The following is a 13,335-nucleotide window of genomic DNA, read 5'->3' on the forward strand; positions in this document are numbered from 1 at the left end:
ACTAGAATAATTGAGGAACTGCTCAGTAATTATGCAATTAACTTTGCTTTAAGGTCTCCTGCTAGTGATGTGAATTTGGCAATAAAGGTTTTTCAGCAAAGAATACTCTGAAATGTACGAGAATGTTTTATTTTGCTGAGAAATTTGTATTTCAGATGCCTTTTGGAGGTATGCAAGAACTTTGCAGGAGAAACACTTGGTGTCGTTGTCATAAAACCCAATGCTAAAACCCGAGACTTCTAACATATAAGCTCTTCCAATTGTTTCTTGAAGTATAATAGTAGTAGAGCTTTAAACAGTGCCGTAGGAGTATTTGATAGTCTTTACAGTGGTGCCCCGCAAGATGAATGCCTCGCAAGACGAAAAACTCGCTAGACGAAAGGGTTTTCCGTTTTTGCGTTGCTTCGCTAGACAAATTTCCCTATGGGCTTGCTTCGCAAGACGAAAACGTCTTGCGCTTTTTTTTAAAGCCGCTTGAAGAGGCGCAGTTGCGACGGACCGTGCTTCGCAAGACGAAAAACATCGCAAGACGAAAAGACTCGCGGAACGAATTCTTTTTGTCTTGCGAGGCACCACTTTACTGGCCTTTCTTACATGATTTCTTCACAGAATTGTAGAATTGTTTGCTATAATATTGCAACTAGACAGCTAATGGCTGATAGAGGTGGGCTGGACTAAGGCCACATGGTAAATCCTCGTCTGATTTTTCCAGTCTGTTAACACGCCATATCAGCTCTTTGTGTCATATTCCTTCCCTTTGGCACTGGAGTGATTGTATCTCTTGCAAGCCAGCTGTAGGGCTGATGAAGGGATGGAGCTTTCTTCCACCTCACCTCATTAGTGGAGTTCTGTGCACTCATATGCACAGAATCCCTGGTTGCCTATGGCAATCAGTTGAGTTGCTAAGCACTAAGCTGTCTTGGTTCACTTCTTGATGGGCTATAGGCTTTCAACACTGTCCTTCTGTTACAACTTTGGTTGTCCATTCTGATAATCAAGGTACTTACATAGCTTTGTGACTCCACATATGTTAGAATTACCCTGGGTTTCAACATGATTTTTAACCTAGTATAACACCCCCCATGCACCAAATCCTCACTATGTGTTCATAGCTGTTCTAACCTCAACTTGTAATGAAGTTTTGGTCAGTTTTGTACTTAGAGATACTATGGTCTGTGAAATTTCATAGTAGCGATAATTAGTAAGGAAGGTGACTCAAGTTCATATGAACCTTGATCATTATGTATCTAAAATACTTTGGTACCGGTAATCTATTGCAGGAATTATGGTGCAAAATGAGTTAAATCTAGAAGCTGCATCTGATTCAAAGCTGAGCACTAATGATCTGAGAACTACTAGAAAAGACAGTAAATGGGATCAGTACTCAGGTTGATATCTAACTAGACCCATTGAAATAAATGCATTTAGGTTGCTTAAGTCCATTGTTTTCAATAGGTCTACTTTGATTGTGGATAACATTGGATAGCACCCTCAATTTTTGTAAAAATAGGGAGTTTTGGTTTTTGGGTAGTAACAAAACTCAGTGGCTTTAGAACTATCAGAATAAGGAGACCAAAACTCTTTCGCTTTTGGGAGTTCCTCCTGAACACATTGACGTTACCCCTACTTTAAACTTTTCAAGCATACAAACTCCCAAAGCAGTTTAGAAAATGTTGAATGATACAGTAGTAATAAGGATTTATAAGGCATAGCAGAATAAGATGAAAACAAAAGAGCAATAAAACCATGGACAAACCCATCAGTCAAAACTAAACACCCTGAAAAGTCTCAGCGAATAGAATCTTTACCTGAAACTGAAAAGCTTCTCTTGGGAGAAAGTTCCAGGGGCAGAACACCACAGCAGAAAAGGTCACACTTCCCCCCCTGCCCCCACCGGTTTTGCTTGGGTGCACAAAGGGATTGTAATACCTGGCATAATAGTGATTGGGCTGTGGAACAGATTGGGCCATGTGCTTCAGCCTTTTAATTGCTGGTGCTAGTGTTTAGTATGTTATAGCCAAATTGAGCACTTGATTAATATGCAGTAAGAGATTTTCAATATTGCTGCATGATTAAAATGTTGTTGTTTTAACTTGAGTTTCATGATTTAACTTGATTTGAGGTTAATATTTATGAGCCTGTTAAATTGACATACTACTGAGGCTATAAAGACAGATGTATGAGGTAGGTAAGAGCATAGCAGGTTAAATTAATAATGAACCCAGGTGCTGAATTTTTACTATTAGTTATCCCACTCCCTCCAAGGAAACAAAAGTGGCATAGAGTGGTACCTTGGTACTCAAACAGCTTGGCTCCTGAACTCCGCAAACCTGGAAGTGAGTGTTCCAGTTTGCGAATGTTTTTTGGAAGCCGAACGTCCAATGCGGTTTACACGGCTTCTGATTGAGTACAGGAAGCTCCTGCAGCCAATTGGAAGCTGTGCCTTGGTTTCCGAATGGTTTCGGGAGTTGAACAGACTCCCGGAATGGATTAAGTTTGAGAACGAAGGTACCACTGTATATGGTTCTGTTTCCCATTTTTAAACCCCCAAACAATACTGTTAGGTTGTGAGTTATCCAAGGTCCATTGAGCTTTGTGACTAAATATAGATTTGAACCATTGACTCCTAGGTCCTAGGCTAGCACTCTGATTACTGCGCCATTCTGGTTATAATGCCTATGTCATCAAAACTGGGAGTAGGGAAATCCCAAGTTGAATAAAAATAAGGGAGCAAAACCTTCCCTGAATAGCCAAGTGCAAGCTGATGCTCAACATCCACAGAATGCTTAGTGCCGGTGTGTGTGTGTGTGTGTGTGATGAGGACAGAAAGTAATGGGGAAGGGTCATATAATGAAGAAACTTGAAAGACTGCATGGCTGGCAGAAAAGCCACTCCACACAAAACACTTCATTGCATGTTCTACACCATCATCTAAATTATATAAGTATATGGAACACCAGTTTTCTCTTGCTTTATCTTTTATGTTGTACAGTTACTCTCTGCAGATGACTCTTCCTGTCAGCAGCGAACATCCCAGCTAACCTGCTTTGTGAAATATACACATCTTCAGCAATACATTAGCAGAGGGTAGAACAATCACTGTGTTCTTAAATGTCATGTTATAGAATTACTTCTGCATTAGGAAATGCTGCACTTAGTGTATAATTTGTGGCCTTCTTGTCAGATGGTGGCACACAATACTTGCATCAAAACTCTTTGGGATACTTAATGTATATAATGTATCTTACTTCTAATGTGACAGTTAAATGTTAACTGTCCATGTATTGATACAAAACTTTTTATTGCATATCTTCAATTTTCAAGTAAAATAGAATTGGGGTTCCAAAGCCTGTCAGTTGGTCAAATATGCCTTGATATGGATAGAGCCATTGTGTAAAGCGAGATGAGTGTCGCACCCCATAGTCACCTTTTACTGGACTTAACCGTCCTGGGGTCCTTTACCTTTACCTAGAGCCACTGTGTAAGTGGTTTTAGTTCCATCATTTCAAGACAGCAATGCCTAGAGTTAGAAGCCCTTGCTCCTCAATTCTTAGGTTGGCCATTTAAGAAACATGGCTTACCTGTGGCAATTTCAGGATTGTAAGGTGCAGGGTGAATAATAATGACTGTACTTGTATGGCAGTGAATGCAAATGTATTCACTCTATGCCATACATCTACACCCCTTGTTAAGACCATGGAAGGGTCTGGCACCATTTTGGAAGGTTCATTCATCAAGTCTGCATACACATACATATACTGTCCCACATAGGCAGTGCATACCAGATATGGCACTTTAAACATACTAGTAATGTGGCTTAAATGATAAATGCTGTTCATATTAGCCACTTGCATATTTTTACTAAATTTTGTTTAAAAAAAAATCAGGATAATTTCTGAAGCACCCGGACAAAGGCTGGGGTAGAATGGAACTATATACAGTTCTTAATAGGACTTTTCAGTAGACAAATTAGCTATTTGCTTCCAAAGTTGTTGTATAAATCCTTTAAATCATCAACAGTAGTCTGATCTTTCCATGACTTTCACTTCTGATTTGTAATTATGTCTTAGATTATGTGGGCTGTTGGCATAGGAGTTTTTGTGCTGTAAGTTTAGATTGTACTTTACTGTGAAATGTCAAATTATTATTATATTTCTGTTCAATATAACATGCAGTGGTTATTTGTTCTGAGTGGTCCCTTACATTCCCACATATGCCCCTGCCTCAACCCAAGTGTTAGATAAAATATTCTTGAAGGTCATGTCACACTCTGGGAGAATTATTTTGTATCCATGAAGTATTTACTCTTAGTAAACTTGGAATTGCTGTCACACCAACAATCACCTTTAAAAGTTCCCCCTCCAAGCCAAGTTTCCAACTGAATGACAGTTTGACTTGTGCAGATGTAATGCTACTTATTCTGTGTTGTGTCAACTGCTGTTCAGAATAATAGTGATAAATTTCAGTTACTGTTACAGTAAATGCCCTGCTCTTGGGAACATCTGTGGCTTACACTCCTTCCTCTACCTTGGTGCATAAATGCTCCCTCTTGTCTATTTTCTGAGCTTAGCTATAAGCTGTGTTAAATCTGAATTGGACCTTTTTGTCATTTGTCTTGTCATCTGACCATAACCTGATTGGTTGAATTTTTTACAAACTAAAGGTTATAAAAGCCTTCTTCCAAACATTCAGTAAATGTTTCACAGATAGCATAATTGAGACTTGTATAGTACATTTGTATGTAACATACAGCCCATTCCTAAGTATGTCTATTCAGAAGAAAGCGCCATTGAGTGTACCCCACATTTTCTCTTCAGATTTGATGGGGAAACTTCTGAAGTTTCAGCCAATGACCCAGGATACAGCCATGTATTGCTTATAAAAGGGGGCACTAATCTTTTAAGATGAGAGAGACACATTTTGAATTTTGAAGGGAGTGCTGTGAACATCAGTCAGAGAATGTTTGCCCTGTGGTGGATATCAGGGTCTCCCATTGCAACAGCGCCCTGTACAACAACAAAATTTGGTTCCCCTCACCTCTTGTGCTTTTTGGTAAATCATAGTTGTGGCAGACCTGAGGCTCTGTGCCCAGCTGTGAGTGAACCAGTTGCGCCCCCATAATCCACCACTGGCATAACGTAACACAAAGTAAGAGAGAATATAGTTATTGCCTCTCCACCCCAAACACAACAACAACCTCATGCTTTCCACCAGAAGTTAACTATGTGGAGATCACACAATATTGATTTCTCTCTTGCGGTTTCTCATCTACCAAGAAATCAGTTACTTCTCTGGATGCAATTGCATTTTTATAACTTATAAATGGATCAGGTATCTTAACAAAACATGTTGCAGCTAAGACAACTCAAAATAAATATGATGGCGGTGTTTTTTTTCCAGGAAGAACAAAACAGAGGAAAGCCGAACTGGGAACATCTGAATGAAGACCTGCATGTACTAATCACTGTGGAAGATGCTCAAAACAGAGCAGAAATAAAACTGAAGAGGGCTGTAGAAGAAGTAAAAAAATTACTGGTACCTGCAGTAAGTAAATATATTGAAATATTCATGTTTTATGATGTGTTCTTTAAATTGGGAATGAGAATCTTCAGATTAGGTTACATTCTTGTGAGTGTAGTTTCATAGTGGAGTATTTTTTGATGTACTACTAAATGATGTACTACAATGTCATAAAGGATATTAATAGGAATAAATCTATAACTTGTTCAAAAGTCAGATTTCTCCTAATGGAAAAGGATAATTTATAATGCATTCCCATAATTGAAAACTATGGGTCACTTTAGAGATCTTTGACCACAATCTAGAGAAATGTGTGAGGCTGTTGACATAAAAACAAAGCAAACTACTTTTTAAACTTGTGAAACTTAGAAAGTGAATCTTTCAAAAGCACGTTTAGCACGTTACAGAGGGTGGTTGTTAAGAGAAGAAATGTCAAAAGTTCAGAAAGCCATAAGAAAACACTTGGGTACACCTAAAGTAACTATCTGGGTTCTATGCAAGATGTGTAATTTAAAAAGCGGGTGGGGCCTAACAAAGTGTTAAGGAAATGTACAACTCCTATCTAACTACAAGTAAACCTCACCAGTTTCTTGATGGTGGCCATAATATTTATTTGGCTGCCACATGTGATGAATCAAGTTTTTATAAAATTGATTTGGTGAGGTATTACTGAATAGGTCTTTACTAATTCTACATATTGCCAACCGGACATAGAAGACTAGGAAATAGAAATAGAAATGTATGAATGAGATCACTTTAAGGTTGCAGGTGTTCAAACTGTTTTTGCTTTGACTTGTTCAGTGTTTCCATGAAAGAATGAGCAGAATTCACTGATTATAAGGGGCAGTGCTAATTTTCCATGGGAAAAAAATTCATAATTAACTTCATGGGTATTCAGTTTTGGAGTTGGAGAAATTCCATTTGATGCGTGTATGATAATATATAACATTATCAGGTTATGTGAAATTTGAGAGATTTTTACAAGGAAGATAAGCACAATGCAGTGTAATTTTCAATGATAGGTTTTTAAAATGAAGCTGAAGTATTTGTCATATAGAGGAAAGAAGTAGTATCAAGTACAAATTATACATTAGTACCACAGAAAAACATGTTTGGTCAGTATAATTTAAGGTATTACTATACTAGACAAAATGGTTCAGAGTACAGTTTTCATATTTTTAACAAATGATTGAGACATTAGGAAATTTCACTGAAGTTATCTTTAGTTAGACCTTAATTGGAGAGAAAGGAGCAGAAATACATAACTGCTTTCTTCATCATTTAAAACTACAATTTAGTAGCTGGTTGATAGATTCATAGAACTGATGAAACTGATTTTGAAACTGATTATTTGAAACTGATACCTTAATATTAAACATGTATACATATACTAGGACTGTCAACTGATTGCACTGTACTGTACTTGAAGCTATCTTCCTTTGAACTGATTAAATTGATTAAATTAAAAAACCTTTTGCGTATTACAAAATCAACTTAGATGCCCTTTTTACATCACATGAAGCATAAGAATGTATAATTTAATGAGCAATAAAATATATTTTTGATTTTACTCAATACGATGATTAGCTGATCTGCTGATTAAAACCCTTTAAAGCTTAACCCAGTTGATGTCAGACAATGAAGTGTATGTGTTTCAGTGTTGCATGCATAGTCAAATAGTTGAACAGATATTGATGCATTTGGAAGTGTATGACTTTAAGATTGTAGCAATTTTAACTGGTACAGCTTTCATTTGGGAGTCAGCTGTGTTAAATTTATTTTGAAAAGTTACTCAAATTATGAATGTGCTCCTCCAGAGATAATGATAGGCTCAAATCAGGATATAAAGAATATGGTGTGCATAAAGGAGAGAGTATTTGTGATGCATGCAAGTTGCAGACAGCCAGCTCCTAATTTCACTACAAATCAAGTTTTTGTTTGTGTAAATCATTGCTTAACTCTGCTTGATAATTCGAATCATTCTTTTTTACACTGTTCATTGTTTTATCACATGCTGGTTTTTCCTCTGTCTCCATTTCAGTATTGGATTTTCTTTGCAAGTTATATGCTTTAGGAGCTTATGAATGAATATTCGTAAAGTCATGAAAAGGGAGAGGTGGTTTGAGTACCTTGTAACTAAATGTTAATGACTATTGCTGTATATATGGAACATGGAGAGGACCATATTTGTTATTAATAATGTCATAAGTGTGAAGGGACAGTTTGCATAAATACTGGTCTTGATTATTCCTCTTTATAAATTGCTAGGTTGACTTCCCAAATGTGATGTTAAAGTAATGGAAGTGTTTTGTTTTGTGAGTCTGCCACTAAACCTCCCCATGCTTTTTATGCTAAGAGTGGTTCTCTTTTTCATTGTAAATTTGCATTGGTTCTATGTTAACTGCCACTTACTTTATAAGTATGGAGTCAACCTCAGAAATAGTTGCTTGTTCTTCCTCCTTAATCCCTCTTCCCTCAAGCCTTTACAGCACTGATACTAAAAATGATTAAGGTTAACCGGGGTTCTAGTTTAACCAAGGTCTGAAACTGCATTTGCAAATGGTTTCAGAGACTCACAAATCATAAGTCATATGCTCAGAGGCATGTGTACAGTCAACAAGGCTAGTAGCCATTGATAGCATTTTGTCCATGCAATTCTTTTTTGAAAGGTTTAAGGTTGTTGGCTACCACTGTATCTTGTCAAGGGGAGAACTCCATAGTGCTACTGTGTGTTGTGTGAAGACTTCTTTTTGTCTGTTCTGAATTTTCCAATGTTAAACTTCATTGTCCTGAGATTTAATACCATCTTCACACCAATATTTTATCCACCTTTTCAATGTTCTCCCCCTTACTGCTTTTTCTGAACTATAAACCCCACAAATATTACTTATAGGGCAATTTATCTAGCCCATTTCTGAACTTTGCCCTTTCTGAACCTTTTCCAGCTCTACAATAATATTTTTTCCAGGTGAGACAACCAGAGCCACACAGCATATTCCACATGTGGTTCCACCTTAGATTTATATAAAAGCATTATGTTATTGACAGTTTTATTTCCCATCCCTTTCCTAGAGTTTGCATTTTTCACAACTGTTGCACACTGGGTGAACACTTTTATTAAGCTATACACCTCATTTGTGTATATGTGAAATGAGGATTTAATTGGGTTTTGCCTTAATCTGCATCACTGCACACGTAGCATCTCCCCATTCAGCTACCTTGCAGAAATAATTTTGAAGCTTATTGCAGTCTCTTTTTGTTTTAACCACCTTAAACAATTTAGTGTAATCAACAAACATAACCACCTCACTGCTGACATATAACTCTAGATCATTAATGAATAGAACAGACACACAACATTGCATTTGGAGGTCACTGAGCATCATCAGTTCTAGCTGGACTGCTGGTGGAGGGGTTACTCCCTCTTGGGTTTTTAACTTTGTTGTTTTTTTGCATACCTTAGGTTTTGCTCAAATATGCTGATACTTCCTTCTTATTTCTTAACAGCTCTGCTTTGTCTCCAGTCGTTTAGTTTAATATTAGAGGGAATGATAAACTATTCACAATAGTTTATCTGTGTATCTGAAGAAGTGTGCATGCACACGAAAGCTCATACCAAGAACTAACTTAGTTGGTCTTTAAGGTGCTACTGGAAGGAATTTTTTTATATTCACAATAGTTAATGCAGTTTAGGCAGATCAAACATCTGGTTTCTTGGACAGTTTTTACATGGACAGCAATTTGTTAATTTTGTAGGCTTTACATTTTTTCCTAAGGAAGATCTCATGACATCCTGTGATTATATTGTCAAATTTTATTCCACCCTTTTTGTGGTAGATGCCCCCCCCCCCAGGAATATCTGGAATGGGTTCATCTGGAATATCATGGGTTCCACTTAGGTGGTGAATGCCTCACAAATGGTTTAGGTGTAGGTAATGTGCTGCTGATCCCACCACACTTCTAAGAGTTGTTTCAGAACAGAAAATAATTTAAAGTGGCATGGTTTGAATAAACAGAACTATGGCTCTAGCCATAGTTTTGGTTACTTATAACATAGCTAAATCTGTATCCACCAACAGTTGAGTTTAATTAACAATAATTCAGTCCAGTCACCCGAGGGAATAGTTGAAATATCCACTGTTGCAAGGAGAATATTTAAATCTTTAGCTCATAAAATGGTAGGGGTCTAGGGATACTTAACACGTTGAATTTAGATTTAGAGGATCCTGATTGCTTCTCTTAAAGTTAAGTATCAAGGCCAGCGAATCAGAGTTCCCAAATGCATTCTAAAAGATGGAGATTAGGCCATTTCTTCTGTCAGGAATGTACTCGTCTTTCTGCCTATAGCAGAAGCAGGTTTTGTTCAGTGTAAATATTTTTTTAACCTTGGACTATCAGCAGCTGAAGTATGCATTACAATCAGAGTTCTGGTTTGTTAGGCCCCTTATTACTGGCCTCTAGTTGATACACCTCTCAGCCACCACAAGACCTCAGACCTGATTTGATGCCAGTATTTTGCTGGTGTTTTTTTTAATGTAGTACTTGGCTGCTCTGCTTGGTTTTACATTTGCCAGTTCAGGCAGTCAAAACTTTATAGTATAATGTCAGATGTAGTTGTGGCTCATAAATGCAGGTGAAATCAAAGAACTTGCTTCTCAGTTAATGATGGGAACAGAGGTTGGAGAACTGTAAATTATGTTTTACTTCTGCATTCCTTTTAATAATTGAATTGGCTGTTATAATAGATCCATCTTACATTTAGGATATTTTTTTTACTATCAGGTGGTTCTACAATCTCTTATTTGGCTTCTGGTCAAATGAGATTCACAGAACCTGGTAACATGCTCTGTAAGTTGCATCAGCTTAATTTGCAGAAGTTCACTTGAACTATGTGAGTAGTGAGGGCCTGCAATAAAATAGCGTTGTGCCAACCAGGCTGAGTATCTGTAAGAAGTGGTAGAATTAAAGAAAACTGCTTTAATATTTAAGGAGCATAAGAACATGGTTCCTTCTTATAACAAGCAAGCCATAGTTCTCTTTCACGCCAGTGTGTTCTGTGACAGTTCTAATATGTTAATTTAAAGCAGAAGTAAAAAGCTTCTCTGATTTTCTTTCTTCTTTTTGAACTAAATTTACTTTTGTAATCTGCTAGACATTTTGACCAGATTACTGAATGAGGCTGAAAATAAGATTTACTAGTACAGTGGTCTTATTATAACAGGACATCTCTAGTAGTGACCGAACCTAATTGGAAATTACAAAATCATAAATCTGTTACAGCAACTTTCTGAACTATGTTAAGAACATATTCATTTGTAATAGTGAATTTTCTACAGTGGCAGGAATTGGACTAGATGAGGTTGATCCAGCTCTGATTCCACACAGTCTTAAAGTCAGCAGTCGTGTTTGCATTTTAAATGATGCTGCTCATCTGTTTTCTGATGTTGCTGCACTTGAGCAGAGATGGCATAAAGAACTTGGAGCTAGTGTAGGATCATATTTGCAAATGTAAAGCATAATACATAGGAGTTTTGTGCATCTGCTTCACATGCTTTCTGTTTTCAGTGATGATGAAGCTGCCATAACACCAGACTTTTGCAGACACTACCAACAAAGTATTCTGTGTCCAGTTGTTCTGGCATTTTACCTCCTTCCATAGAACTAAATAATGGCATAATGACCAAAACTTTGAATATCTATATGGGAAGCTCAGGTTTGATATTTGCTTACCTGTGTAGCTCATTAGTTAGCCCTGATCATCAAATTACCTTGCAAAATTGTTGTTTATTAAAATAAAGCCACAGAATAACTAGCTTCCTATCTGATAATTATACAGGGGTCATAACTTGTATCCTGAGTAGCATATGCAGGGAGACATATTTTCTCCTGAGTTCTTGATAACACTGTTCTCTAGAGCCATTGCAAACCTGTAGGCCTCGGTCTTTCAAACTGCACAGTCTAAAAGGCTTGCCCTGCTGCCTATCTGCTAGTAGTGATTTGGCGGCTGACACACCTGGTCATACTGTTTTCATCTTTCTTATGCCTGTGATCCGGACCCTATGCCATCTGAATGAGAAATGGAGGTTGCTTCCCTGTAAACAGAGTTCTTCCCAAGTGCCATTGTCTAGTCAGGTATCCCTACCACTTCCCTCTTTTGGGAAATATTTTTTTATTTACTAAAAGATAGAGAAGCAGAGGGACTGAGCAGTAGCTCTGCTTTAAAGACTTTATCTCCATGTGTTGGATGGTACTTCCTGTGCATTGGTAGTTAAAAGGTTCCAGTGCTCCCACCTATTACTTGGCTAGACAGGGTCACTTAGGAAGAATTCTCCTAACAGGTAAGGGACTTCCCCTTTCTAACTCCAGTTTTTGTGTCATGTTCCAGGTCTTCCAAAGGTTGATAAACCCCTCCCAGAAAAAGTAAGTTGGGTTGTGATTTTTCTGATTTATAGAGAGAAATTTAGTGGTCATTCTGCCTCTTCATAATTTTATAAAGGGTTGGCTGTGTACAGTTGTGGTTGCTTTATTTTCCAAGTCATCTTAACTTGTGTAGTTGTAACTTGGTAAAACTGACTCATGATACTATATATTCCACTAAAATGGTAAAAAAATGATATTTTTGTGGATTTTTTCTGAGCACTTACACATTGTAAATGGGAGAAGCTAATATTTGAAGATAATAGTGGTTAAGTTAATAAAATTTAAAAATGCCAAGGACTAGTAGATGGAATCCTAAATGGAATATATTTGTGAATTTAAAAGGTTCTAATTATGACAATGTCATCTTCAAACAATGCCAGGCTGTCTGGCTTGATTGATCTGTCTGTTGTGCTGAACATTTGTGTGCCATTTCATGTTCAGGCATTTACTGATATAAATAGTAAGGACTCTTTTCTCTAGGATAAAGCCCTCTTTCACAATGAGAAGTACATTAATCATACTTCTATTTTAAAAACCCATGCATTTTAGGACTATTATAAAGTATGCAGTTTGGAATAGAATGTTGTCATGTCAGACACATAGTTTGTACCAACAAATTTTAAGATTTAAAAAGAGAATGGGATGGCTAACAAACCACACCAATGGCTGATTTGGAAATGAACAAAAATTAGTTAGCTCTGGGCTAAACTGTAGCGTTGCATTGCAGCATAGAACATTGTTGAGGGTTTGCTCCCAAAATAGATGTTAGGAAACCACTTCTGCAATAAGTGGGTGGCAGCAATCTGTTGGCACTGACTGCATAGCATTGGGTTATTTTAACCAATGAACTGTACTCTGGAGTATTATGTAAAATCTTTTGAGCTTCAGCTATATTTGTGGCAGATATTTGCACATTAAAACATAGAGCAATGGATGAAGGATGGTAAAAAGTGCTAGTTGAAGCAAAGGGCAGTGGAAAATAACTTACAGATTTATCCATTTAATGGAGATTGTGACAATTTGCTACAGATCCGGATGACCACTGGTGTATAGATCAATCTGTCAATGCTAGCTTCCACCTCCTAAATTTCATTATAGACATGTATGCAGGAGGTGCTATTTGGATTCTTAAGTTACAATCAGGGGGAAGGAGCACTTGGCTGATATTCCATTACCTCCAAAACACATACTAAGCCCATCTTCTCCACACCCACCCTTTATCTAAGCATTCATTGTGCATTCTGATATGTGGGGGCTGGGCTAGATTGTCAAATTACTCAGTCAACATCACTCAGTTAAATTAAGAAACTTCATTTAGAATCAGGAAAGAACAATATTGCAAAATATAAGCAAAATTTTGAATAAGCTAAACTAGAGAACATCTAATAGGTTTTC

The 13,335-nt window shown here is 37.2% G+C and overlaps 1 protein-coding gene across 10 annotated transcripts in view; it reads left to right on the top strand.

Moving 5' to 3' along the window:
• Positions 1-13,335, top strand: part of QKI (QKI, KH domain containing RNA binding) — a 112,128-nt gene that overhangs the window by 59,614 nt on the left and 39,179 nt on the right. For all 10 annotated transcript variants that reach the window (XR_014006382.1, XR_014006383.1, XR_014006384.1 and 7 more), the window contains exon 4: positions 5,401-5,544. Coding sequence is in view for 7 of the 10 variants with exons in the window: in XM_081187948.1 (XP_081044074.1) it covers positions 5,401-5,544 (144 nt within the window). In the remaining 3 variants the exon portion in view is untranslated. The remainder of the gene's footprint in view (positions 1-5,400; positions 5,545-13,335) is intronic.

The sequence above is a fragment of the Podarcis bocagei genome (genome assembly GCF_964188305.1).
Source record: "Podarcis bocagei genome assembly, chromosome: 3".
Lineage (NCBI taxonomy): Eukaryota > Metazoa > Chordata > Lepidosauria > Squamata > Lacertidae > Podarcis > Podarcis bocagei.